This window comes from Phocoena phocoena, chromosome 14 (assembly GCF_963924675.1).
Source record: "Phocoena phocoena chromosome 14, mPhoPho1.1, whole genome shotgun sequence".
NCBI classification, from domain to species: domain Eukaryota; kingdom Metazoa; phylum Chordata; class Mammalia; order Artiodactyla; family Phocoenidae; genus Phocoena; species Phocoena phocoena.
The window spans coordinates 10,342,848-10,369,939 of NC_089232.1; the positions used below are offsets into that span (position 1 = coordinate 10,342,848).

Genomic DNA, 27,092 nt, shown 5'->3' on the forward strand with positions numbered 1-27,092 from the left:
TAAGAAAGGACTACAATTTCATTCTTTTGCGTGTGGAGATCCCATTGTCCCACTACTGTTGGTTGAAAAAAAAACCCTATTCTTTCACCATTGATTTGTCTTGGCACCTTATTGAAAAACCGATGGACCACAAATGTAAGAATTTATTTCTGGACTTTCAATTTTTGCCATTGATCTATATGTCCATTCTATGTCAGTACCACACCTAATTACTGTAGCTATGTGGTAAGTATTCAAATTGGGAAGTGTGAGTCCTATAACATTACTATTCTTTTTTGAGATTGTTTTGGCTATTCTGGGTCCCTTCTATTTCCATGTGAATTTTAGGAAAATGTGTCAGTTTCTGAAAACAAGCTTGAATTTTGATGGGCATTTAATTGAATGTGTATATCAATTTGGGGAATATTGCCATCTTAATGATATTAAACCTTCCAATTAATAAACATGGTATGTCTTCCCATTTGTTTATATCTTCAATTTCTTTTAACAGTATTTTACAGTTTTTAGCATACAAGTCTTAAGCTTATTTTGATAAATTTTTTCCTAAGTATTTTATTGATTTTGGTGCTATTATAAATGAAATTGTTCTCTTAATTTTATTTTTGGATTATTTATTGCTAGTGTATAGAAATATAATTAATTTTTGTATATTGATCTTGTATTCAGCAACAATTTTTGAATATTGATCTTGTATCCTTGTATCATGCTAAACTTGTTTATTAGTACTAACAGATTTTTAGTTGATTCCTTAGGATTTTCTATATACAAAATCATGGCATCTTCAAATAGATACAGCTTTACTTCTTCCTTTCCAATCTAGATATTGATACCTAAAGGACAATTATAAAATGTTCCTCTTTATATCTGGTAACATTTTTAAAATCTATTTTCTGATATTAGTTTATCCACTCCAGCTCTTATGGTTGCTGTTTGCAGGATATATCTTTTTACCTCATTTTACTTTGAACTTATTTGTATTTTTGAATCTAAACTGTATCTCTTATAGAGAGAATATTATTTTCTTCTAAATAAATTTATTTATTTATTTGGCTGCCTTGGGTTTTCGTTGCTGCACGTGGGCTTCCCTAGTTGCAGTGAGCGGGGGCTACTCTTCGTTGTGGTGCACGGGCTTCTCATTGTGGTGGCTTCTCTTATTGCGGAGCACGGGCTCTAGGTACATGGGCTTCAGCAGTTGTGGCATGTGGGCTTCAGTAGTTGTGGCTCGCGGGCTCTAGAGTGCAGGCTCAGTAGTGTGGCACATGGGCTTAGTTGCTCCGCAGCATGTGGGTTCTTCCCGGACCGAGGCTCGAACGCGTGTCCCCTGCATTGGCAGGTGGATTCTTAACCACTGCATCACCAGGGAAGTCCTGAAAGAATATTGTTGAGTCTTGTTTTTTAAATCTGGTATGGCAATCTCTGCCTTTTTATTGGATATTTAATCCATTCAGATTTAATAAAATTTAATAAACATTAAGCTTGTTGCTAAAAGAATTATAGAGCTACCAGCAACTCTTAGCTGCTCACCATTAAGGTCTCCACTGTTTGTAAAAACACTCACAGGCACGATCTTCTGCATGCTTTGTTCCAAAAACAGCTGGTTTCCTACAGAAAGCTGCAGCGATCTCTGTTCTTATGGCCTGCCTCTTCCTGAGAAGAGCCTGTGTAATATTCAGAGCTGGGGGTGAGACAATGACTTGCTTCCCCTGATGTGACACCCCTGAAAGCAGGACTCTGGACAGGGATGGTAGCTCCTGGTTCTCCTAGCTTATCCTTCCTGGCATGAGACCTCCATCCTAGAAGCAAGCTGAGTCATGGATGCTCAGGATTCAGGATTCTTGACTTGTTGTGTCTGGAGTAGAGCTTCTGCCCTATGAATGGGGACTGGATGGGGAAGGGAGCTGCAGTCCTCTAGGCTGTATCTGCCTTGAATAAAGCTTCTGTAACATGGAGCTGGGAGTGAAGGGGTGGAGGGAATGAGAGATGCCAGTGGCCTGCATGAAGCCATAGCCCTAGACTGGGAGGTGGTGGGAGGGGGAGCCCTGTCCTCTTGACTGCACTTGCCCAGAGTGTAGCTCCCATCACACTGAGCTATTGGGAGAGGTGGGGGGAGGGAGATGAGGTTCAAATGATATTTAAGTTTAGATTTTTTTGAATAGATGTTTCTCCATTTGCTTAATGTCCTCGGGATAATTTCCTGAGACTTTAAGAGTTGTTTTAGAGATAATTTTCAGTGATTAAATGAAAAGCGTTTGGGTATCAGTACCATTGTATGCAGGTCAGCAAAAGTAGTGGGGTCCAGCTGGGGATGAAAATTGGATTTCCCTTTTGAGCAAAGCTCAGAAGTGTGCTGTTATCTCAGGTTCAGTCCTGATAGAGGTGGTACGGGGACCCTGGTCTCCTGATCACTGGCAGGTTCTCTGGTCCAGTCTCCACTAGCCTCCCCAAGCCTCTTTGAAATGCATTCACCCAGGCTGTCAGCTTGTGTTGCGTTCTTTGGTATCCCACGATTTGGATAATTTTCCGTCTCCTAAGATCGTACACAAAAACTCAAATGACCTTGTGGAAGTTTATTTCCAGGCAGTATCCCTACAAAGCAGGTGAATTATTTTTGTCACAGGTGTAATAAGTGGTTAATTTTGGAAATGTTTTCTGTAAAGCAAACAACTGCCGGGTTAGTTTCTTTCTAATTTTCAATTATGTGCAAGGGATACATCAGTACAAAGAAGTGAGACGGGCTTGTCACGACCCAAATGAAGGATACATCAGTACAAAGAAGTGAGACGGGCTTGTCACGACCCAGATGAAGGCTACATCAGTACAAAGAAATGAGACGGGCTTGTCGCGACCCAGATGAAGGATACATCAGTACAAAGAAATGAGACGGGCTTGTCACGACCCAGATGATGGCATTGCCCTTTGGGAACGCCCAGGAGAGGATTAGAGCTAGGTAACAGACTGGGCAGATAATTCTGGGCAAAGTGTGGCAGTGAAATCTGAGTAGTGAAGGACGAATGTCCTAAAATGAAGCCCTGGGAAACTGGCAGATGTGATAGGTCCCACGCAGGTCCATTTGTGACTGAGAAGAGCAAACCGATGGTGAGCTCTCTGGACAACTCCAGCTGAGAGAACTTTGCATTGCTGTGTTCTAGGCCTTGATGACAGATGTGGGCATCCAACACCTGACATCCAGATGCTGGACGTAAATGAGGCCCATCAACTGGGTAGATAGAAACCCTTAGATGGAGGATGAAGTGGTTAGTTTTTTCTGGGAGGGGTAGTTATGACAATATAGACCCACTCAAAGAGATTTTTTTCCCTTAAATAAATATTCCTTGAAGGCACATATGCCAACAGAATAGCGAAGTTTGCTTTTACTTATTATTTCAGTTTCAGAATCAAAGATGAAAAAGGATGCCTGGAAAAAGCTGTGTTTAGGGAGGCTCAGGACTTGCATTAATTTCCTGGCAGATTAGAGAATAAAGTGGGAGAGAGGTTAAACCAAGGACTTGTCTGCCAAGTCAATTGGAAGAAGGAAGATCAAGGGAATTGTCTGAAACCAGGGAATGGCTATTTTAAGCAGATAGGAACAAGAGTCTGTTCACCTTCATCGGTCCTTCTCCGGTCAGCCTAGTGGCACTTGCTGTAGTTAACTATGTTGGTATATTTATTTCATATCCCACTGGGGTAGACCTACATCTCTCACCTCTCCTTATCTCTAAAGTTAAAGCAAACCACAGAATTACATAGATGAAGGAAAAAAGTGACATGTCCTTTTGTATAGTTTTAAAAACATTCCTCATAGGGAAAAAAGTCCCAAAGCAAAAGCGTTAAACTGATTATCCAAAAAATTTTAAATGTACATATCTCAAATGACACAGTAGAGAAATATCTAAGCAAGTATGACTAACAATGGTTCATTTTCCATAATACATAAAAAGCCTCTATAAATAAATAATAAAAATAGTAACATCACAGTATATAAATAAATGAGCATATGATATGAGACAATTTTAAGAAGACTTATCCATGGCTTATAAACATGTAAACAAACGAACTAACTTATTACTAATCAAAGAAAGATGAGTTAAAGTGAGATAACTTTTTACTTTATTAAATTAGCAAAGACTTTTGAAAGGATAATACTCAGATCTGGTAGAAGTGCATTAGGAAGAGCAAACGTATATACTAGGAGAAGGAATAAAATTGATATACTCTTTCTGGAAAGTGAGTTGGTGATGTGTATCAAGGGCTTTAAAAAAAGGTTTACATGTTTTTCATCCAGTATTATTTTCTCTAGAAATTTACCCTGAGGAAATACTCATTAAAATTGTGACTTCTAGAATACTTAATGACATCGAAATTGCATACAATGAAATTAGGTAAACAGAAAAGCAGGATATAGAACTCTCCTCCATATGTTACTAATCGAATATATCCATGTATGTTGGAGATATTCATTATCCCTTGATTGTCACAAGCATACTTGTTCATTTTATTTTTTCTGACGTTGAAGTGTCTGTAACTGGCACACATGTACCATGTAATCTTCCTTATTCGTGACAGATTATCATTAAATTGGTGGTACATATTTAAGAACTTTTTTAAAGCGTGGAACTATGACGTAGAGTATATATTAACGTTTATGCATGATTTTCTCTCTTTCTCCTTATCTCTATGTTTGTGGAAGCTAAATAAATCTAATTATTATCAATCAGTTATCACACTTCTGCCAGATGAACTTACTTAAAATTCAAATCTAAATATGTCATGTACTTCTGGGAAGCTGGAGTAGATGTACTTCTCCCTATTCCTTCCACTTAGAACAACTATAAAGTCTAAACATTACATATAAAGCAGACGTAAAATGACTCTGAAAGGTGGAGACAAGAAAGCAGACCAGCTAGGACCACCAGACCCAAGGGATGGCACGGTGGGGAGTTCCCTTGTTTTCTTTTTGACTCATATATTCTAGACTGGGTACTGGTGAAGCTGACAACCCAGAAACACCAGTAAGAAGGCAAAAAAAGAAGTCTGCTTTGTTTAGCCAAAGGGCTAGGAAAAGACACTCAGCAAGACAGAAAACTTTTAGGCAGTACTGCTCTACTTTAGTCAAACACCACAGAAAGAGCTGTGTTCCCTCTTACCCATGCCAATAAAGGCCAGGTGGGAAGCCTGGACTTCTGCTCTGCCCACGCTATAACAAGCTGCACCAACTCTGCCACCACAGTGGTGTCAGAGAAGGCCAACCAGGGAGCTGGGACTTTCATCCATGCCAGAAGGAAATTCACACCACCCCCTGGGGTGCCAGTAGAGACCCGGTGGGGAGCCTGGACATCCACCTGTACCCAGTACCTCCTCCCACCTCCTGCTGTAGTGGTGTCAGAGGAGGCCGAGTGGAAAATCAGAACTGTCACTGCCATTCGACAATAATGATGCTCCATCCGTCACCAGGTCAGTGGAGGCTACATGGGGAGCCAGATTTCTCACCCCTACCCAGCAACAGGAGGAACTCATGCCCATCACTGGGTGTCAACACAGACCAAGTAGGGAACTTGGACTTCTCCCTCCACCTGTCAGTAATGACTCCTTTCATGTCAGAGAACTACAGAGGATTTAAGTAAGATCCAGAGTCTCACAACATAACATGAAAATGTACCTGTTTCAGTAAAACATCACTTGTCATACCAAGAATCCGGAGGATTTCAAACTGAATGAGAAAACGTAGTCCATAGATACCAACACTGAAAGGACAAAGATGTTAGAGTAATTTGAAAAATAGTTTAAAGCAACCCTCATAAAAAATGCTTCAAAGAGCAATTACAGACACACTTGAAACATGAAAAAATAGAAAGTCTTGGCAAAGAATAGAAAGTCTAGGCAAAGAAATGGAAGATATAAAGGAAAGCCAAATGGACTTTTAGAACGGAAAAATACAATAACCTAAATAAAAAACTCAGTGGATGGTGTCAGCATCAGAATGGAGGGGAAAGAAGAAAGAATCAGTGAACTAGAAGATTAAAAAAGAGAGAGAATATCAATAAAACAAAGAGCTGGTTCTTTGAAAAGATCAATAAAATTGACAGACCTCTAGCAACATTGTCAAAGAAAAAGCAAATTACTAATATCAGGAATGAAGCAAGGGATATTACTACAGACCCTGAAGACATCAAAAGGGTAATAAAAGAATACTAGGAACAACTCTGTAAACAGAAATCTGAAAACTTAGATGAAATGGGCCAATGCTTTCAAAAACAAATACTATAATTCAGCCCATATGTACGACAATTTGAATAACTCTATAACTATTAAGGAAATTGAATTAATTTAAAACCCCTTAAAAAAATCTTCAGGCCAAATGGTGTCATTGGAGAATTCTGCCAAACATTTAAAGAATTAACAGTAATTATATACAGCTCTTCTACAAAATAGAAGAGGATGGAACACTTCCCAAATTCATTTTATGAAGCTAGGAGCATCCTGATTGCAAAGCCAAATAAAGACAATATAATAAAAGGAAATTACAGAACAATATTCCTCATAAAAGTAGACACAAAAATCCTTAGCAAAATATTAGGAAATAGAATTTAGCCATGTAAAAAGAATTATGCACCATGGCCAAGTGGGGTTTATTCCAGGATGCAATGCTGGTTTAATATTCAAAAATCAATGTAGGGCTTCCCTGGTGTTGCAGTGGTTAAGAATCCTCTTGCCAATGCAGGGGACACAGGTTCGAGCCCTGTTCCGGGGAGATCCCACATGCTGCAGAGCAACTAAGCCCGTAAGCCACAACTACTGAGCCCACGTGCCACAACTACTGAAGCCCGCATGCCTAGACCCCGTGCTCCACAACAAAGAAGCCACCGCAGTGAGAAGCCTGCACACCTCATTGAAGAGTAGCCCCCTCTCGCCGCAACTAGGGAAAGCCTGCCTGCAGCAACGAAGACCCAACACAGCCAAAAAAAAAAAAAGCCAATATAATCCACCATATTAATAGGCTAAAGAAGAAGAATTACATAATCATAATCAATTGGTACAGAAAAAGCATTTTAAAGATTCAACATACATTCTTGGTAAAAACTCCCATTTAAATAGGAATAATGAGAAATGTGCTCAACCTGTTAAGGAGCATCTACAAAATACGTACAGGCATGCCTTGTTTTATTGTGCTTTGCTTCATTGCACTCTGCGGATGTTGTAGTTTTTTTTACAAATTGAATGTTTGTGTCAACCCTGTGTTGAGGAAGTCTACGGGCACCATTTCCCCAACAGTATTTGCTCACTTCGTGTCTCTGTGTCACATTTTGGCAGTTCTCACAATATTTCAAGCCTTTTCATTATTATTATATGTGTGACAGTGATCTGTGATTGGTGACCTTTGATGTTACTACTACGACTCACTGAAGGTGCTGATGATGGTTGGCGTTTTTTAGCAACAAAGTTTGTTTAAGTTAAAGTATATACATTTTTAAAGACATAATACTATTGCACATAATAGACTACAGCGTAGTGTAAAGTTAACTTATATATACACTGGGAAACCAAAAAATTCACGTGATTTGCTTTATTTCAGTGGTCTAGATCTGAACCCACAAAATCCCAAGGTGTGCCTGTACAGTCAACATTATACTTAACGGAGAAAGACAATGCTTTCCCCCTAAGATTGAGAAGGCAAGGAGATCTGCTCTTACCACTGTTATTCGACATAGTGATCAAAGTTGTAGCTAGTACAGTAAAGAAAGGGAAAAGCATATAGATTGGGAAGAAAGTAATAAAAGTGTTTCTATATTCAGATGACTTGAATGTTTATATAGAAAATCCCCAAATATTTACAAAAGTCCTAGAACTAAGAACTGAGTTTCAGCATGATCACCAGATACAAAATAAACACGCAGAAAGCAATTGTATTTTTATATACAGTGAACACAAGGATACCAGAATTTAAAATATAAAATAATAACATTTACAACTGCTCGTAAAAATTGAAATACTTAGGCGCAAATTTAACACTTATATGCTGAAAACTGCAAAACGCTGATGAAAGAAACCAAAGATCTAAATAAATGGAAAGACCTACCGTGTTTATGGATTGAAAGACTGACGTTGTAGGCACCCTTACTTCTAAGGCTATGGATTGAGAGGGAAAGTGGATTCAGCAGCCAGCCCTTGAGCTACTCAGGCACGTCCCATTGCCAGGAGCAGTCTAAAGCCAGCCTAAAGCATTAAGAAGTGGATGCCAGGCCTAAAGAGAACTTCATCACTTGGCTTTCATTTCCAGGTGCTCAACCTCAGTGAAGGAGAACCCTGGAGAGTGTTGGGGCCTCAGTGTAGGTCTCCTTTCTCTCACTGTGGTCAGGCTTGTGTCTCCAGGATGATAGTAGGCTCTGACTGGCTCTTTGGGCAGGCAGGATGCACGTGGACCCTACACCAACCATAGTACGGAGGGGAAAGAGGAGAGAAGGGCTGGCTTCCAAAGGGGTCAGCCCTCTTGCTTCCACACGCTAATGACCAAAGTGCTGGGGCTTCTGCAACGCTTCTGCAGTGGTGCTGTTGATAGAAGATCTCTCTCTCTCCGTGTAGATGATTTTTAAAAGTATGAAAAGAATTCAACAGTGAAATCATTAGGCCACCCCAGGGAGTTTCAGCTGCAATTTATAGCTCCGTGTCTCCCGCCGTTGTAATTTTGTTTTGCATTCATTAGGATGTGAGTTTTTTAAAAGAAAAATCTCAAGGAATCACAGTTCTGACGACTAACATTAACCACCGTGTCACTCACAGATATCACTAAGGCTATAATTCTGAAAAGTAAATTAATCTCTCTTGTGTGGGAGCCATCTGAATAACATTCAGGTTCCTCTCTAGGGTAGGCTGATGGGCTCTGGAAAGAATCTTCTGCTTCTATGGCAACATGATACGAAGGAAGGCTCTGCCTTCACCACCTTCCCTGGCTTTATTTTGTCCACCTTGTCCCTCCCTGGAATTTGGGAAGAAGAAAACTGGCTGGTGTTCTTGGGTACATAGAAAGGCAGGTGCTTTTCGAAAGCTTCATGTGCTTTCCAACACACACACACACACACACACACACACACACACACACTTTTTTTCTAACATATTAGTTGACAGCTTGTTTTCTTTTCTGTCAGCAATTTCATTATCTTTAATGTTGAGTGGAGGAGACTTTCCTCTTCACCCTGAAAATCTTTTCACAACAGCTTTAGTGATGCAGAATAGCTTAGTGCTTTGTTTGGGTGAAAGAAAGTGTTTCTTTTGTGAAATTTTTAAATGGCTTTCCTAGGTCGAGGATGAACAGAATAGAGGGTGATCCTAGGAACTTGGGGTAACGGTAATGACTGTGGTGATGACACCTGCCATGCCTTGAACACCTACTGTGTGTCAGGCGTGGGCAATGTCTCCCTTCGTCCCCTCTGTCATCGTCAGCCCCGATTTAGGACTGAGGCACCCGAGGCTCAGTGAGTTTGTGTAACTTGCCCAGGAGAAAACGACAGGGGTCAGAGTCTGTATGCAAGCCAGGTTTGTCTGATCCAAAGCCTGGGATTTCACCACTTTGTCCTGCCTCCCCTCCTGTGATGCCTGGGATGGAGTGATGTTGACTTGGCCCGAGGATGGCCTCCTGGGGGCAGCAGGAAGCTCCAGAAGAGGATAAGAACAAACTCAGCGGAGAGGTAGCCAGGTTCTCTGTGTTTTGTTGTGAAGGCGTTTGAGCCACAGTGTGTCAGGTCGGACCCCTCTTGCTGGTGTAACTGAACCCTCAGAGAAGAAGCTGGAGTCGGTCGACCTTCAGATCCAAGGTGACCCAGGACTGGCTTTCTACTGGTCCTTCACATGAGGTCAGCGTCACTGTGGTTACAGCCCAGGGTTATGATGTTGGCCAGAAGTGGCCCACACAACAGAAATATGGAGACAGGGTCATAGGGAGACTCTGCCTCCTGTTGTCTCTTTATCTGAAGGACTTCTGGGGTCTCTACTGTGGTCATCCATCCACTGATGGGAGGAAGTGGCCTGATCCCAGCCTCTTATGGTTCTGTAGCCTGCTGCCCTTGGCACTGCTCTCCCAGTGCTAGTGGGTGGGGTAGACAGTCTTTGCAGCCTAGGGTAGCAGAATGTCAGTCCCCACCAGGCCGTGACTGGTCACGATTTTAGACCCATGAGTTTCCTGTTGGGGAAGGGCCTTTATGTTCCTGGGTTTTGATTTGGTGTGACCTTTGAGAATGGGAAAAAAGTAACAGCAAAGGCTGTTTGTCTCTGCACTCTATGGCCAAGAAAACACGGGCTCTAGTGTCTGTGTTTGTGTGTTTGGGGTGGCGGCCCCTGCTCTTTCTATACACCTTTGGACACTGATACCAAAGCACCCTCATTTTTTCTGTATCTGAAATATTCTCATGTTTAAAATTGTCATTTTCACTCACCCCATCACAACCATTGAGGTTCATCTGTTCTTTTCTGTGGTTGGATTGAAAGACTGCTAAGGGGTGGGAGAAAAAACGGGGTCTGGAAGGTGCAAAAGGTAATTGTTGGGATCTCTGCGGGATTGGAAGGGCACTTTGAGAGCTCTTCCTTGGGACCATGTTGCATATTTAATCACAACCAAGGCTACTATTAAAGCAGCACTTATCTATAGACTACACACATACACTTCTCCCATCTCTCCTACAGATGGACTGAAAATTGCCCATTTGGGGAATGACACCTAAAACATGGTGGAGGTCACATGTGGAACCTGATGTTTAAGGCAGGATTGCTTTGTCAGAGCCCCAGGGCAAACTAGTAAATGTTCAACTTAAAAAAAAAAAAAAGTAGCTAAATTTGTATGCAGCCCAGCCCCTTCTGTGATCGCAAACTTGACCCCAGCTTGGGTTCGTTGGGACTGGGTTTGGTGAGGCTTGGGGCTGGGAGTCATGTGTCTATTCTACGCATTACTGGATAATAAGTAGCCAGGTTTTTACATCCTAGCCGGCCAGCTGAACCCAATCTGTTGGGTCCAACCGGTGCCATTAAAATATACTGCTTTGGGAACTCTTCTCAATACCCTGTAATGACCTATATGGGAAAAGAATCTAAAAAAGAGTAGATATATGTGTAACTGATACACTTTGCTGTACAGCAGAAACTAACGCAACATTGTAAGTCAACTATAATAAAAATTAAAAAAAATATCCTGCTTTGTAACATATTTTCCCTCTGGGTTTCTTTGTCCAGGATCATCCCAAAGAAGGGGAGAGTTAGGGATAGATGGGCTGTGGGCTCTCTGAGAGGCTGGGGGGTCTCCATTGGGGCCAGTGAGAATGGGGCACAGCGGTCCACCTCTGGGGCACTCACGGGCTCCCTGAATCCCCTCTGTGGCTGAGATATTAACGAGGGCAGGTGGCCACAGGGAGTGTGGCCGGGGCTGAGGAATCTGCTCAGCTTTTGTCCACAGAGGTCAGCCCTTTGACAGAGAAGGAGGAGAGTTCTGTCCTCTGGCAGCAGGAATGCCTGTGAACCGGCTTGCACCCCCAGAAATCTCAGGATCAAGGATGGAGGCCCAGCCACAGAACTCTCTTCCTTCCACTTTGACTGACTGTCATTCAGAGCAGGCTGATGCAATGATGCTGCAGAGCAAGAAACACGCAAAGCAATTATCTTTTTAGTAGGCCACTGACCTCCTTTGGGAGAAGAGACCAGAGGGAGAGCTGGGGAGGCAGGCAGCCCGGCCCTCCCCAGAGGCTGCGCGTGCAGTAGCTGCGTGGGTGATTAATAGCTGTGTCACTTTCCACGAATGTTGCTTTAAGCAGCCGTGTTCAAAACTGAGTGGTAACAAAATAAAACAACCCCAAAATAAATGTTTCCTCCAGTCCTTATGAGTTGCTGGAATCCAGAAATAGCTTCTCAAATCTATCATTTTAAATGGCATCGTTCACAGCCCTCTCACATGGGTACTGTGATGCACACACACCACTTTCTCTCTTTAAAGACCATGAAAAATTTGAGCTCAGTGACTTTGGGGCTGTTTTCCGGCCCTGAAATAAAAATTATGTTTACAGAGAAAAATATAGCCTTTACATGGGTTTTTAAAGAAAAATAGTAACCCAGGGGAGGAAAAGGACAGGAAGAATATTGTGTCCATATAGATCATAAACTGGAACAGTAAAAACGTCTGGCAGGCAGTAATTGCTGGCCAGCTGCAGGGATTGTGGTCCTGTGAGTTGTGCTCAGGGCAGTGTGCCAAGATGCTGGCAACCAGAGGACTGGCCTGGACCATCCCAGCCCTCCGTGAAGTCGACTGGGGCCTGAGTGTGTAAATAAGAGGGTGACCTCCTCCGGCCAAGTTCTCTCAGAGCACAGAGTCTTGAGGCCGCCTCTCTCTGATGCCTCTGTTGGAACCAGGCTACTGGCTTGGGGATTGATGGTGGCAGTCTTAGGGATGACTCTGGCAGCATCTCTGGTCAGGAGAAGGGTCATTAGCCTTGAGTGTCATATTGATATTTTCCCCTGGAGAAGCCAGAGAGCACATTTCAAGGGTGAGAAGCCCATGAGAACCTCCTGGCTCGGTGCTTGGGAAACTATCAGTGTCTCGGGCCAGAGAAAGGGAGGGAAAGAGTGTGGGTGCTGCCTGCCTTCTGCCCACTCATTTGTTCCTTTCTTGAAAAATACCCAACCCCAAGCCAGCAGTGGGTGGGCTGTTGGGCATAAGGACAGGGTGGGTTCGTCATCTTAGTTGCTTAGTTGCTCCATCGCTGTCGTAAATGCCCACTGGCTCCCACTCAGTACTCCAGTGTCTGCCAGTTGGGCTTTTATCAGAACATCTATGAACAAGCGAACATTCCAAAGAGATGTGGAGGGATGGGTGCTGGAGGAGTTGGGTGTGTTGCTGCCGGGAGATGGCAGGACACTACATCTGTCACCTTGCTTTCAGTCTCTCCCGCCCACTCACACCTGGCCAGGCTGGGGCACCTGAAGACAGAACAGGCCTACCCTCCGTGAGCTGTGAGTCTTGGCCCCAGGTGCTGTTTTAAAATCCTAGGTTGGAGCTTCCCTGGTGGCACAGTGCTTAAGAATACACCTGCCAATGCAGGGGACGTGGGTTCGAGCCCTTGTCCGGGAAGATCCCACATGCTGCGGAGCAACGAAGCCCGTGCGCCACAACTACTGAGCCTGAGCTCCAGAGCCCGCGAGCCACAGCTCCTGAAGCCCGTGTGCCTAGAGCCCGTGCTGTGCAACAAGAGAAGCCACCACAGTGAGAAGCCTGCGACAAAGAGTAGCCCCTGCTCACCACAACTAGAGAAAGCCCGCACGCAGCAATGAAAACCCAATGCAGCCAAAAATAAATAAATTAAAAAACCCCAAAAAACCATAGGTTGTATTAATTGTTTAGGTATGGTGACAGGAGACGACACATCAGGAGCCCACTGCCACTGAAAACATAGCTTGTTACTTGCAGTTCCCAAGAGATGGAGGGATGCCATGCCATGCAGGGCCACCTGGGGAGGCACCAGGGACAGTCAGAAGTCAGAGGGAGTGAGGACAGGAGCTTTTACTGGGGGAAGGCGTGGGTGAGGCAGGATAAGCACGCCAAGCAGGTTCAGGATTTTTTTGGTTTAGGCTAGTTTGAATGAGTTCAGCAGGTTTGGGGGCCCTGGGGGCTGTCCTAGTGGTCTGGCCAGGGGGAGATTAGGGCAGGGGAACAGTGGCCCAGAGTGAAAGAGCCCCTGAAGGAGGTGGTAGGGATGCGGGCTCTGGATTGGCTAGTTGGCAATGAAAGATGTAATCCTTTGCTCCCTCAAGGAATTGGCGTGTCTTGGGAGGGGCAGTCCCTCCAGGGTCAGCAAGAGCCCAGATGGCAACGCATCAAAACATGTGGTTAATACAGGTGCACACAGCGCCAGCATGAAAGGGAAAAGTGCTCCCATGTGGGAGGAGTAACAGATGAAATGCTCGGGGCAGTCTGGGCAGAAGCAGCTGCCTGCTTTGATGGCTTCAGTTTGGTGTTTGAAGGGGTGAGTCCAGAGAGGGGAGGACGTCTCAGTGGGAGGAGAGGGCTGAGCCACCAAAAATAGGACGTGTGGTAGTTAGGGGTGAGGTTGGCTGCAGGCAGAGAGTCTGCCTGGACAGAGGCCCAGTATGGGAAGGCGTCTGCGGGGCTTAGCAGGAAACAGTTGGGGCCCTCAAGTAAGGCCAAAGCAGGTCTTGAATGCCAAGCTGAGGCATTTGGATATTATTCTGTATGAGCTGCCAGGGCTGTTTTGCCCTTAGGAGTTCTCCTAATGAATTCCTAGACTCCTACAGAATGACTCCGCTTGGCTGTGTATCGTAATCACAGAACTTAATTAACAAATTAGGATGCTGATGTAAATTTATTCTGGATGAAAACCAGAAATCCACCGTGGCAGGGCTTGAAAATGCAGTGCCTCCCAGGCTTGCAGGTAACGTCAGCGGGTGGAGAGGGCTCTGGGGATCGTGGGGGGCGGCCATGCCCCCAGTGGAGGGGTTGACGGCCTCAGACCTCCAGGGAATCCCATCATGGGAATGGGGTCCAGCGTTGCCAGATCTTCTTTGTTTTCAAGAAAGCCTGGAAATGCAGATCCTTGTTGTGAAGTCACTTGGTCGCTTGGCAATGCATTAGCTAAACTCCGTCCTCCCTATCAGCACAGGGAAAGGCACTGAGAGGCCAGCTGTGTGAACCCTCGGTGGCCTCTTTCTGCTCTCCTGTCACCCCAATTGAATCGTGAGGCTCAGAGAGGAAATGGGGTGATTTCAAGGTGTTCCTCCATTGGGGAACTGAGGCACGGCAGGTCAGGGGTCAGATCTGGCATCCAAAGACCTTCTGTGAGGTCGGAGTGAACCACTCTGTGGTGCTTCATTGGTATTTCCTCGTTGCCAAAACTCATTAATTCTTTCATTCATTCAGTGAATATCGAGCGCCTGCTGAGTGCCGGCCAAGAGCAGCACTACACACACAAAATCAGAAAACGTGATGGGATACTGTCTCAAAGTATATTCTCATCATTATTTTTCAGCAAAACAAAACCTAAAAGGCGCCGTGATCGGTCCCTTATTTTGCTGTTGCCATGAGGGTGATGCTTCCTGCAATGATGCTCTGGCACCAAAGGAGGAAATACTGGTGACCGACAGGGTGGGATGAGGGGGTGATGGGAAGGAGGGATGCGCGAGGCTCTCCCTGCCCACGCCACCTGGGCTGCTTCCGTCCGTGTCCTGGGCTGTGAGCTTCAGGCTGTGAGCTCCGTGGCCAGGCCTGAGCCTTCTTGACCTTGGGAGATGCCTTGCGCCTCGGGTGATGCTGGCACCGAGCAGGCCTGCAGATGTCCCCCAGGGGAGTGAATCACATGTGGCAATAGCTGGTTTCGGTGGAGAAGAGTTTAGCCACAACGACCATAGGAAAAGTTCCAGTAGAAACACAGCATTTCAAAATGCAAGTTAAGAGAGTGGGTACAAATGGAGTTTGTAGAATGACCCGACATTATGGTGACACCATTATTGGGTCTGTGACTGTTTTATTGGTTTCACAATGATCTGGAAAAAGCTGGGAGGTTTTCCTACGGACTGTCAGGCTCCTTTGGCACTGTGCCCTGTTGTGGTTGGGATGGACGGAGGGCATGGGCAAAGGCAGGGTGGGGTCATGTTCCTCAGACAACTATCTGTGGGGTGGTTAGATGGCGTCTGGGGAAGCTATGCTCATGGAAAACGAGCCTGCGCTCACAGTGTGCCTGTGTGTGCTTGTTGTTAGGTCTGTCCTCACTGCCTCCCACCCACATGAGATGGCCAGGTTGTGAATTCTAGATGCTTTATGAACTAAAAAGATCTTGGTACCCTCCTTTTAATTACAAATAGGAAGAACATTAAAGCATGCAATTATGACCCAGAAAGTATCAAACAAAATTTTTAAAAATTTGCTGTTTCCTCTCTCTCGTTGAGTGATTGATGGGCATCCTCATTTCATTGGCGTCTGAAGCACAGGTTCGCCCTGCCTGTTGGATAACCTAGCACGATGGGCACCTGTGTGCGTACGTCTGCATATGTGTGCACGTGTGTGTGTGAAATGTTTCAGAAATTGACGTTAAGATCGGAGCTGTTCACAGAAGGGAGGCTGCCAAGCCCAGGATTGTAGAGCATCAGCCTGCATGGGGCAGGGGGGTGACCTAGACAGGCGGGGCTTGTGCTTTCTGCAGCCGCGGGATTCTGTAAGATTAACCCACGGGTGATGCCTGGGGGCAATCCCACCCCACTTTCCAAGCTGCTCTGAGGAGGACCTCTGTTCACCCCTACGCAGCTGCATCAGAGCGAAAGGCAGTGCTGTCCACAGGGCACGGGGTTTAAGGAAGGATGTGAACACCTTTTGCACGAGGAACTGCAGGGGAGGATTTAGGTGGGCTGAAAATAATGACCCACCTGCAAATCTGACAGAAGCACCGGGGTTGGTGTGGCCTCCTTGTTGAGACTGTCCTTTTGAAATATGTTCTAGGGTATCACTCCTGTCCTAGTAATTATGTCAGGAACTTAGTAAAGCTGAATAATTAATGATCTCAGTGCACTAGGAACTATAAAATGCCACATAAATGTTAAGGAGTAAAAATTACTCTGCGTATTAAATAGATACCCTGCTTTAAAAATATTCCATGGTGGGAAGGTCAATTTCCAGAGCAGCTGAAAAGCTTTTTGTTGGACTATCTTCAGAAACTTTTGCCATCTTAAGTACATTTTAGGAGACTGAGGCATTCTGTATCTGAAGTATTTGAAAGACAAATGGCTGTTTGGGATGATGTTGCCTATTGGATTTTGGTAAAGTTGTGTCTGCTTGATTCTCTCTAGCCAGAGGCAGTTTGGGCCCAAAGCCAAGGAAGAGGTCAAGATTATTGAGCACCAAACACAGATCCTGCGGCTGATGCCTCACCTGGCCACGGCCTTGGCCCTGACCTTCGCCAACAGGTGAGATGCCTCTGGGGGTTTGCCCTCTTGAGGTGAGTTTGCGGCTCTGGCATTAATAGGAGGCAGAAGAGAGAGGCAGGCAGGGGCTTCAGTTCTTTTCTTTTGTAAAAACTTTTTTATTATTTTAAAATTTACTTTTAACTGTGAACACGAAAGAGTCTGTGGTTAAAATCCAGTGCTCAAAAAAAAAAAAAAAAATCCAGTGCTCAGGTCAAACTTGCCATCTGAATCTTGGTAGTCCATATATCCTGATGATGGGGTCCACGAAGAATTTGGGAAGACCCGAACTGACGCTTCTCCAGAGTTTCTAAAAGAAACAGACTCAAACAGTTGAAATTTCTCTACCTGTGAAAACGGTTCTAATTTATACTAATATTTTCAAAAATAGGTCAAGGTGTGTACATATGGTGGCGGGCTATTGAATAAAAGAGCAGTAGGGGCTTCCCTGGTGGCGCAGTGCTTGAGAGTCCGCCTGCCGATGCAGGGGACACAGGTTCACGCCCCGGTCCGGGAAGATCCCACATGCCGTGGAGCGGCTAGGCCCGTGAGCCATGGCCGCTGAGCCTGCGCGTCTGGAGCCTGTGCTCCGCAACGGGAGAGGCCACAACAGTGAGAGGCCCGCGTACCGCGACAAAAAAAAGAAAAAGAGCAGTAATAATACTGTAAATTCACACAGAACTTCACATTTTACAGCTGGCTCTTCTTATCTTTGTCTCATAAGCCTAGACATTGCCTGGGCAGTTGTGGGTCATTACCACATGGTAAAGATCAGAAATTAGGAGATTTGCCTAAGATCACAGGGTCCAGGAGTGGGTGGACTGGGAATGTAACTCCAGACTTTGGACCGTTATCTGTGTTCTTTCCTCCCTGTGCAATCCTGCTTCTTGTGGGAACTATGAGAATTAATTTCTGAATAACTTAGAACTGGCGTGTGTGTGAAACTGACTGCGCCAATGGGTAAGCTGGTGCCAGGGTTTATGAAAAGAAGGTGATTGGAGAGATGCTGCCTCTAGTGTGCTGCTGGCTTGTGGGGCTGCTCGGTGCTGCTGGCCTGGCTGGGAGGAGCTTGGGCGGGCGCCCCTCTGCCCTTATGCGCTCAACACTGGGACACCGGGGTGTGTGAACGGTGAATCCTGCAGACTGAGCTTCGGTAGCAGCACTAAGATTGATCCAAGCCACCTGGAAGAAAATGTAAATCACTCACATCTAACACCTTCCTTAAAATATTCTTGAATGTCTTTTGAGGTTGAATTTGCATATTGTAAAATGCACAGATTATTGCTCAGTGAGTTTTGACAAACATATACACTGGTGTGATGAACACTTAAACCGAATCTAAAACATTTCCATCACTCCACAAGGTTCCCTCGTGCCCCTCTGCAAGTTGCCCCACTCACCACCACAGCAGAGACGACCACCTTTCTGATTTCTATCCCGATAGCCTTTTCTGCCTGTTGTTGACCTTCATATAAATGGAATCATACAGTGTGTCTTTGTGGGTGTGTCCAGCTTATTTCGTTCAGTGGAATGTCTTGATGTTCCTCAGTGCTGTTGAGAGTTTAATTCTTATTGCTGAGTAGTAACATTCAGAGAATAAACCACATTTTTTTTTTTATCCATTTCTGTCACTGATGAACATTCAGGTTGTTTCCAGGCTTTTAGCTACTATGAATAAGCCACAGTGAATATTCTAACACAAGTTTTTCATTTTTCTTAGGGTAAGTGCTTAGAGAGGACTTGCTGGGTGTTGGGTATGTGTATGTCTAACTTCATAAGAAACTACCTGTTTTTCAGGGAGGTAGGACCATTCTACACTCTCTTGGGCAATATATGGGAGTTCCAGTTGCTCTGCATCCTTGCCAGCCATTGTTATGATCAGGTTTTGTCTTGCTTTGTTTTAATTTTAGTTTATTTTGGTCTTTCTAATAGTTCAATTTTATTACCCTAATAACTAATGACATTGAGTGAGTATCTTTTCATGTACTTATTTGCCATCTGTATATTTTCCTCACCCATTTTTTAAAAGTTATTTTTATTTATTTATTTATTGGCTGTGTTGTGTCTTTGTTGCTGTGCGCGGGCTTTCTCTAGTTTCGGCGAGCAGGGGCTACTCTTCGTTGCGGTGCACGGGCTTCTCATTGTGGTGGCTTCTCTTGTTGTGGAGCACAGGCCCTAGGTGCACGGGCTTCAGTATTTGTGGTGTGCAGCCTCAGTAGTTGTGGCTCGCGGGCTCTAGAGCACAGGCTCAGTAGTTGTGGTGCACAGGCTTAGTTGCTCTGCAGCATGTGGGATCTTCCCGGACCAGGGCTCAAACCCGTGTCCCCTGCACTGGCAGGCGGATTCTTAACCACTGTGCCACCAGGGAAGTCCCACACCCATTTTTAAATTGGGGTATTTATTTTCTTATTGTTGAGTGTCAGAGTTCTTTTTATATTCTGGATAGATTCTTTGGCATCATATATGTGATTTGCAACTATTTTCTCCCAGTCTGTTGCTTTGGCTTTTATTCTCTTAAAAGTGTCTTGATCAGAGCAATAGTTTTTAATTCTGATTTGATATGATAGCTTTAAATTTTGATTTGTCTTGAAATTGGATAATGTGAGTTCTTTTTCAGAATTGTTTTGACTCTTCTCATTCCTTTTTGCCTGTCCTTAAACGTGTTAGAATCATCTTGTAAATATCTACAGGAAAGATGGCTGGCATTTTGCTTGGGATTGTGTTGAACCTATAGATCAAATTGGGGAGAATTGACTTCTTAATGTTGAGACTTCCAATTCATGAACACCATGTATCTTTCCATTTTTAAAGGTCTTCTTAGATTTCTAGCTCCAGTGTTTTGTAATTTTCAGCACACAGCTTCTGCACATATTTTGTTATATTTATACCTAAGCATTTTACTTTTCTTTGGTGAAATTGTTTATTTCTAGTATATGGGAATAGGATTTACTTTAGTATGTTGATCTACAATCTTGTTTGTAGATTTTAATACATATAGGATTCTTCAGATTACCTGTTTCTTCTTGAATGGATTTTTATTTACTTCATCTAATTTGTCAAACTTATGGCAATAGTGTTGGTTGTGGTATTCCTTTATCATCCTTTTAATGTCTGTGGAATCAGTAGTGATTTCGTCTCTTTCATTCCTGATATTTTGTTCTCTCTCTCCCTCATCAGTTTGTATAGGTTTATCAATTACATTGCTTTTTCAAAAAACAGATTTGATACAATTGATTTTCTCTACCATTTTTCTGCTTTTAATTTTCTTGATATCTCCTCCAATGTTTGTTATTTCTTTCCTTCCACTTGCTTTGCTTTAATTTCTTCTCACTCTCTCTTAAGGTGAGAGGTTAGGTTACTGCTTTGAGACCTTTCTTCTTGCCTAATCATTTAGTACTAAAATTTCTCTCTAAACATTACTCTAGCTGCATCCCTCTGCTTTTGATACGTTGTATTTTCATTCAGTACAAAATAGTTCACAGTTTTCCTTGAGACTTCTGCTTTGACTGCTTTGGTTATTTGGAAGTACTGTCATGGTCCAAGAACATATTACGAAGGATTCTGTTCTTTCAAATTTAAGGCCCAGAACACACACACACACACACACACACACACACACACACACACACATCTAACACATTCCACGTTGCGAAGAATATATTTTCCACTATAGTTGGGACGATAGTTCTATAAATGCCAATTAGGTTAAGTTGGTTGGTTGTGCTCTGCAGACTATATACATTCTTTCTGATTTTCTGCCTACTTGTTCCATCAATGGCTGAGAGAAAGGGGTTGGCATTTGCAACTATAATTATAAATTTGTCCATTTCTTCTTTGAGTTTTACTAGTTTTTGTCTCAAGGATTTTGACTTCTTTAGATGCATATACATGTAAGGATTATTATATTTTCTTGGACAATGATCCCTTTATCATTATGTAATTTTTCTCTTAATCCCTGAAAATATTCCTTGTCCTGAAGTCTATTTTGTCATATTAATATAGCTACTCCAGGTTCCTTTTCTTTAGTGTTTTCATGGTACGTCTTTTTCATACGTTCATTTTTAACCTGTCTATATTTTTAAAGTGGGTTTCTTTGTAAAACAGAGGATAGTTAGGTCTTGATTTTTTTATCCAACTTGAAAATCTCTGACTTTTAGTGGGTGTGTTTAGACCAATTGTATTTAAAGTGATTGTTGATATGTTTGGATTAAAATCCACATTGATAGCTGATTTTTATTTTTTCCATCTGTTTTTTTTGTTTCTTTTTCCTTTTTTTCTGCCTGCTCTTAGATTAAATGAATATTGTTTATTATTCCATGTTATCTCTTTGATTGACGTTATTTATACTACTTTTGGAAATATTTTCCTTGTTGACCCAGCGTTTACAGTATACATCTTTACTGAATTAGAGTCTGTGTTGAACTATTATACTGCTTCCCCTGTCGTGTATGGACCTAAAACAGTATATTCCAAATTCCTCCCTTCCATCCCTTTTTCTGCTATTGTTGTCACATAATTTACTTTTAAATATGCTGCAAGCACACAATATACTGCTACTGTTTTTCTTTTACATAGTTATGTTTTAGAGCAATTAAAAATCAGTAAAATTGAATTTTATTTTACCTTTATTCAATTGCTCACGCTGTTAATTTACTTGTATAGATCCAAATTTCTAATTGATACCATATTTGTTCTGCCCGAAGAACTTCTAACATTTCTTGTAGAATAGGTCTGCTAGCAGCGAATTCTCCCAATTTTTTTTTTTTTGAGAAAGTCTTTATTTCTCCTTTCTTTAAAAAAGACATTACCAATATGTACAGAGTTCTGGGTTGATAGTTTATTTTTCTTTGAGCTTCTTAATGATCTCACTCTATAGGCTTCTTGATTCCTTGATTCTCATGAGAAAACAGCCATCATTTTTCTGGCTGTTTCCCTATATTCCCCATATATGCCCACTTTAACTGCTTTTGAGATTTTCTTTTTTTCTTTGATGTTCAGAGTTTGATTATGTTGGCCTAGGTGTGGTTTTGTGGTTTCGTGTGTCTGTGCTGTTTGGAGTTTGTGGAGCCTCTGGGATCTGTGGGTTGAAGTTTTTCATCAAATTTGGAAATACTTTGGCCATTATCTCTTTAAATATTTTTTCTGCCCCATTCTTTCTTTCTTTCCTATACAGATGTCAACCTGCTTCATACTGTCCTACATGTCACTGAAGTTATGTTCTTTGTTTTCTTTCTGCTTCAATTTGGATAATGTCCATGGATCTGTCTTCAAGTTCTCTGTTTCTTTCGTACACAATGTCCAATCTACTAAAAAGGGCTGCCTCCCTGGAATTCAGCTCATCAAGGCTCCCTGCAGCATTTGTTCTTTGGGAAAATACAATTTTTATTTTATCCACTTTCCCTCTTACTGTTATTAAGGGAACAAAATCTCTGGTGTCCTTTTATATCTTAACCCTGTGACATTTCTTTTAACCTCAACAATTCCATCTGAAGTTGTCACTAACTCTCTACAAAGTGTCCCTCACCCCATTATACCCCTTTTGCCTTCACCCTTCCAGCCTTGCTTCAACTAAGCCAGATATTTCTTGACACAGAGGCTGGTTTCCAGTGGTTCTCTGATGTGCTTTTTAAAAACTACAGACTCTGTGCAGCCACTGCCATGATTCGAATTCACCTGGTCTAGGGAGCATCCCAAGGAATGCAGAGTGTGTGTACTTAAGCTCTTTGGTGGTTCTTATGAGCAGCCAGAGCTGAGAACCACAGGAACGTTTTAGGGAGTTTCCTAGCGTGACCTGGAAATACATTTTGCTAACAGTTAAGAAGCAGCGGTATTAAATTATCATGAACATGTATACTGGATCAAGATAATCTGACAGTGAAACCTAAGAATGTTTTGCACGGATGCCAAAGGCAAAGAAAATTCTTCTTTGAATCTTTTGCCCTGTAGAACTTGTGACTATCATGAAGAGGCAAGGCTATCTATACATTCACTTCTTAATCCACTATTTACAAATCCATGACACGAGAAGTTACTAGACCACATAACAAAGAGGCACTATGTGTTCCTCATTTATAGTTTATATAGGTATAAAATACATATTTGTATATATGTATATATAAGTTTATAGATATATACACTTATATACACCCATATTTGTATGTAACAAAAGTGTTATATGAATCAACATGTTTTTTTCCTTCAGCTCCATTGTTATTTTTTAGACTGATGTAAGCGTCATATACTTGGATTTCGTAAGAACTGTGTTGTCACTGTTAATAAAAATTAAAGTTTCTCTTGATTTTAGGGAGATACTCGTCAAAGGCAGAGAAGTAGAGAGAGATCACCGTTCCAGGTTTAGGTTTCAAGGGAGAAAGGAGAGGTAATAAATGGAAATTGACTAGTAAAAAATAAAAAATCACAGAGCCCTTACCATGTGCCATGCATGGGTGAGACAGTGTTGAACAGGACACATCAGACAGATGCCCTCACCAAGCTGTCAGTCTAATTGCCCCCGGGACCTTCCTGATTTCCTTGACCTTCACCCCCCTGGGTCTTCTGTGGTCTCTGGCCGAGTTCAGTGTCCCCCTCGTGGCTCTGTTTTCTTCCCCTGTGCCTCCTCGGTGGCAGCAGGGGATCGACCCACTGAAAATCTGGTTAAAGGAATCCCCAGGACGAAGTGCCTCAGCTATGGGGGGAGGAGAGGTTGTCTGTGTTTTGAAACAGTGCCGGGAGAAGTTGGTGTTTCTGTGACAAAATCCAGCTCTCCTATTTCTCATTTACCATGCCGGTTGCCTCTCCTCCAACTGGTGAAGAAATAGTTTAATGAAGTTGGTTGTTACATGACAAATGCTAAGTACCTCTCCCCGCTACACACCCCACTTTAAAAAAACTAAGGTTATCAAACCTTGGTTATAGGTCCCATCTCTCAATTCCCGTGGACCTAATTCTGCCAATCAACTGGCTTCAGTTTCAGGGTCTGGGTAACTTGAGTTTTGATGGGTTAGATGTTTGTTCAATGCGTTCGGTCCCGCTCAAGTGCAGAGAAACACTCGTGAGCATCCGGACATTCAGGTGTATGTGGCTGGTGTGGGAAAAACAGGCCACTAGCCACGTCAGTGGCCCTGTCTCTCTTCCCATCTAACGTGACAAAAGCACAGATAGAGCTTCACGTCACAGTAACAAACAGGTCACGGAAGTGAAATGGGACAGCTTCTTCCAGGGCACATCACATATATTCATGTCTTCAGCAACCTTACGGCACCTTGCTAGTAGGGCTGCCAGGTAAAATACAGCCTCCCAGCTAACTCTGAGTTTCAGGTAGCCAACGCACACCTTTGTAGTCTAAGTATGTTCCCATGACTGCAACAGGGAGTGTGCCCTTAAGCTAAAGATTATGCATGGTTTATCTGAAATTCAGATTTTACTGGGCGTGCTCTGTTTCTGTTTGTAGAGTCTGGCACTCCTGCTGGAGTTGGACGTGGTCCCTGCCACATGGAGCTTGTGCTGCCTTGTCTAGGGTTTGACAATAGTGGGTCAGCAAGTGGACCTGGTTCCTGACCCCCTCCCGTGCCCATCGCCTCCACAAGCCTGGAGACTGGGGGAAGGGGGAAGGACCTGCTTGGCCCCTAGTGAGCCCCCTTCCCCCTACCCAACCCCCTACCCCGCCCCACTCATGTTCTCCTAGCCTTGACAAGGAGGGGACAGAACCGGCTGGCCTTTGGTGCCTGTTTGCTCTGGAAGAGGTGGGACCCATCTCCCCACTGCCTGCCGAGCTGCCGGGCAGAGCCAGCTCAGTGGGGAGGGGACTGTCTCAGCGGGAGCATCTGTGCCAGGTGACGGACGGCCACCTGAGGAGCCTGCCAGGGCTCTCCCCCTGCTCTCTCTCTCTCTTCAGAACTGCAGAGCTTTGCCCTCGTCCCCTCATCACACCACCTGTGTCAGGTCCCTCTCTGGGCCCTGAGGACTTGGCAGCCAACAGCAAGGTCACAGCCCTGCCTGGGTGGCCACGTGGCCAGGGAGGATTCCTGTTTTCCCTTTGGCTGTGGGTGCCCATCCTTGGGTCACTTATTAACCTCCGTGGGGCTGCTTCCCTCCGCTGAGGCCCCAGTGTCCTGCGTGCATCCTGGTCCAGCGCCTTGCCCGTGGCCCGTGGCGTCTGGGTCTTACTGGACCTGCAAGCCGATGCCCTCTGTTCTCACTCACAGACTGTGACCGTAATTAATGACTGTGGTGGGAATACATGTTCGATTACTGTTAGCTGCTGTCGTGCCATCACCCCCAAGATGCCTCAGACTTCCCACCCCCATCCTGTCAGTTACCGCATTCTGGTGATTTTTCCTCCCTACACTAAAAGCACTCAAAGCTCACCTTTCCTGGCATCTCGCCTGGACCCTACCCAGCTCCTCTCTTGCCTCCCTGGCCCGCACGTCCAGCCTGGCCCTCGTCAAATCTGTTCTCCGCAAGCACGAGGCCTGAGATGAGATCTGAATTCTCACCTGCCTGCTGGGACCCTCCTGCGGCTTCTATATTGGATGAAACTCACTCCCTCATGTGGCCTTGGGGCACCTTCCCCTGCCTGGCCCCTGCTGCCCCCAGCCACTCGTAGTGTCTTCTGTCCTCCACCCTGTGCTCAGCCTCACCCCTGCTTCGGCCTTTCTTATAGGCAGCCTCCGCACCGCGCCCTGTCACTCACGCCTCACATCCTTGCCTCCCGTCACCTGGTAGCTCACTGTCATCCTTTGAGACACAGTTCAGCTTGTCATCTCCTCCAAGTCACCTTCTTCCCTGAGCTCCTCCTGGCATCAGGAGCCCTCTGTAAGCTTCTTGGAGCAGCATCCCGGGCTCCTTTTTTTTTTTTTTTTTTTTTTTTTTTGCGGTACGCGGGCCTCTCACTGTTGTGGCCCCTCCCGTTGCGGAGCACAGGCTCCGGACGCGCAGGCTCAGCGGCCATGGCTCACGGGCCCAGCCGCTCCGAGGCACGTGGGATCTTCCCGGACCGGGGCACAAACCCGTGTCCCCTGCATCGGCAGGCGGACTCTCAAGCACTGCGCCACCAGGGAAGCCCCCGGGCTCCTTTATTCATTTCACCATTACTCTTGATTTGTGGTTATGAATTCTTCCAGCATAGAAATCGTGGATTTTTAATTTGGCATCTCCACGTCCTAAGAGTGCTGGCTCTCTGCATGAGATACTTCAACTCAACTGAATGAAATCACCTTGTGTGATTACATCCCTCTTGGTGGAGCCCAGGGCTAGCTGGCCAGGGCGGTTGGTCACTGAAATCTCCGCTTGGAATCATCTAGTGGGATTTGCTACCAAAATGAACTTCCTAGCTTAGAAAGTGACCAACAACTTAAAAATAAATCAATATCTGTGGTGTGCCAGCCAAAAGGAGTATTTGGGGTTTGCCTCTCCTGTTATTTATTCCAGCCCAAATGGGCAGTTCAGTAGTCCAAGCTGGGTTCCAGGCCAGGAGGGGCCACAGCACCGCCATGCTGCTGTCTTTATATTGGATCCAGTCCTACTGTTTCTGCCCAACACCTGCAAGGATAAAATTAAGACAATAGCTAATACATATTCAGTTGCATACCACATACCAGGCACTGTCCTAAGGTTTTTACATGGAGTAACTCATTTAATTCCTCATGACAACTCAACAAATTTCTCTCTTTTTTTTTTAATAACATCTTCATTGGAGTATAATTGCTGTACAATGCTGTGATGTCTCCATAGCACCTACGTAAAGCGGTGCCTGTCACAAACTAAGATCTCACTGATATTTGTTGAATAAATGAATGGGTGGAATGATACTTCATAGTTTCAGAAATTCACCAAAGTCCTGTCCTTATCAAAAAATGGGGTTCAGGATAGTTAAGCCCCTTAGAGTTCCTTCACCAAATGAAGACTGTCTATAACTATATATCAAATACTACCTATAGTATTTGATAGGATTTATAGTACTGTTTATGATACTACCAAACTGTGATTTTAATACAGTCCTGAACTCTTATTGCCAAAATGTCTTGTTTGCTCTTTTTATGTAATACAGATTTTTGTAAATTGAATCCTGCCTTGTTGCTGACTTAACTGTTTTAGAGATACTCCATCTGCATTTCTAATGAGTCTTGCCTCGATGGTGGGTTCTGATTCTTCAAATG

At 44.0% G+C, this 27,092-nt stretch overlaps 1 protein-coding gene across 1 annotated transcript in view; it reads left to right on the forward strand.

Moving 5' to 3' along the window:
* The window catches only part of ACOXL (acyl-CoA oxidase like), a 364,932-nt gene that overhangs the window by 154,744 nt on the left and 183,096 nt on the right, over positions 1-27,092 (forward strand). The window contains 1 exon segment of the mRNA XM_065891630.1: positions 16,822-16,938. Within this exon segment, the coding sequence (XP_065747702.1) occupies positions 16,822-16,938 (117 nt within the window).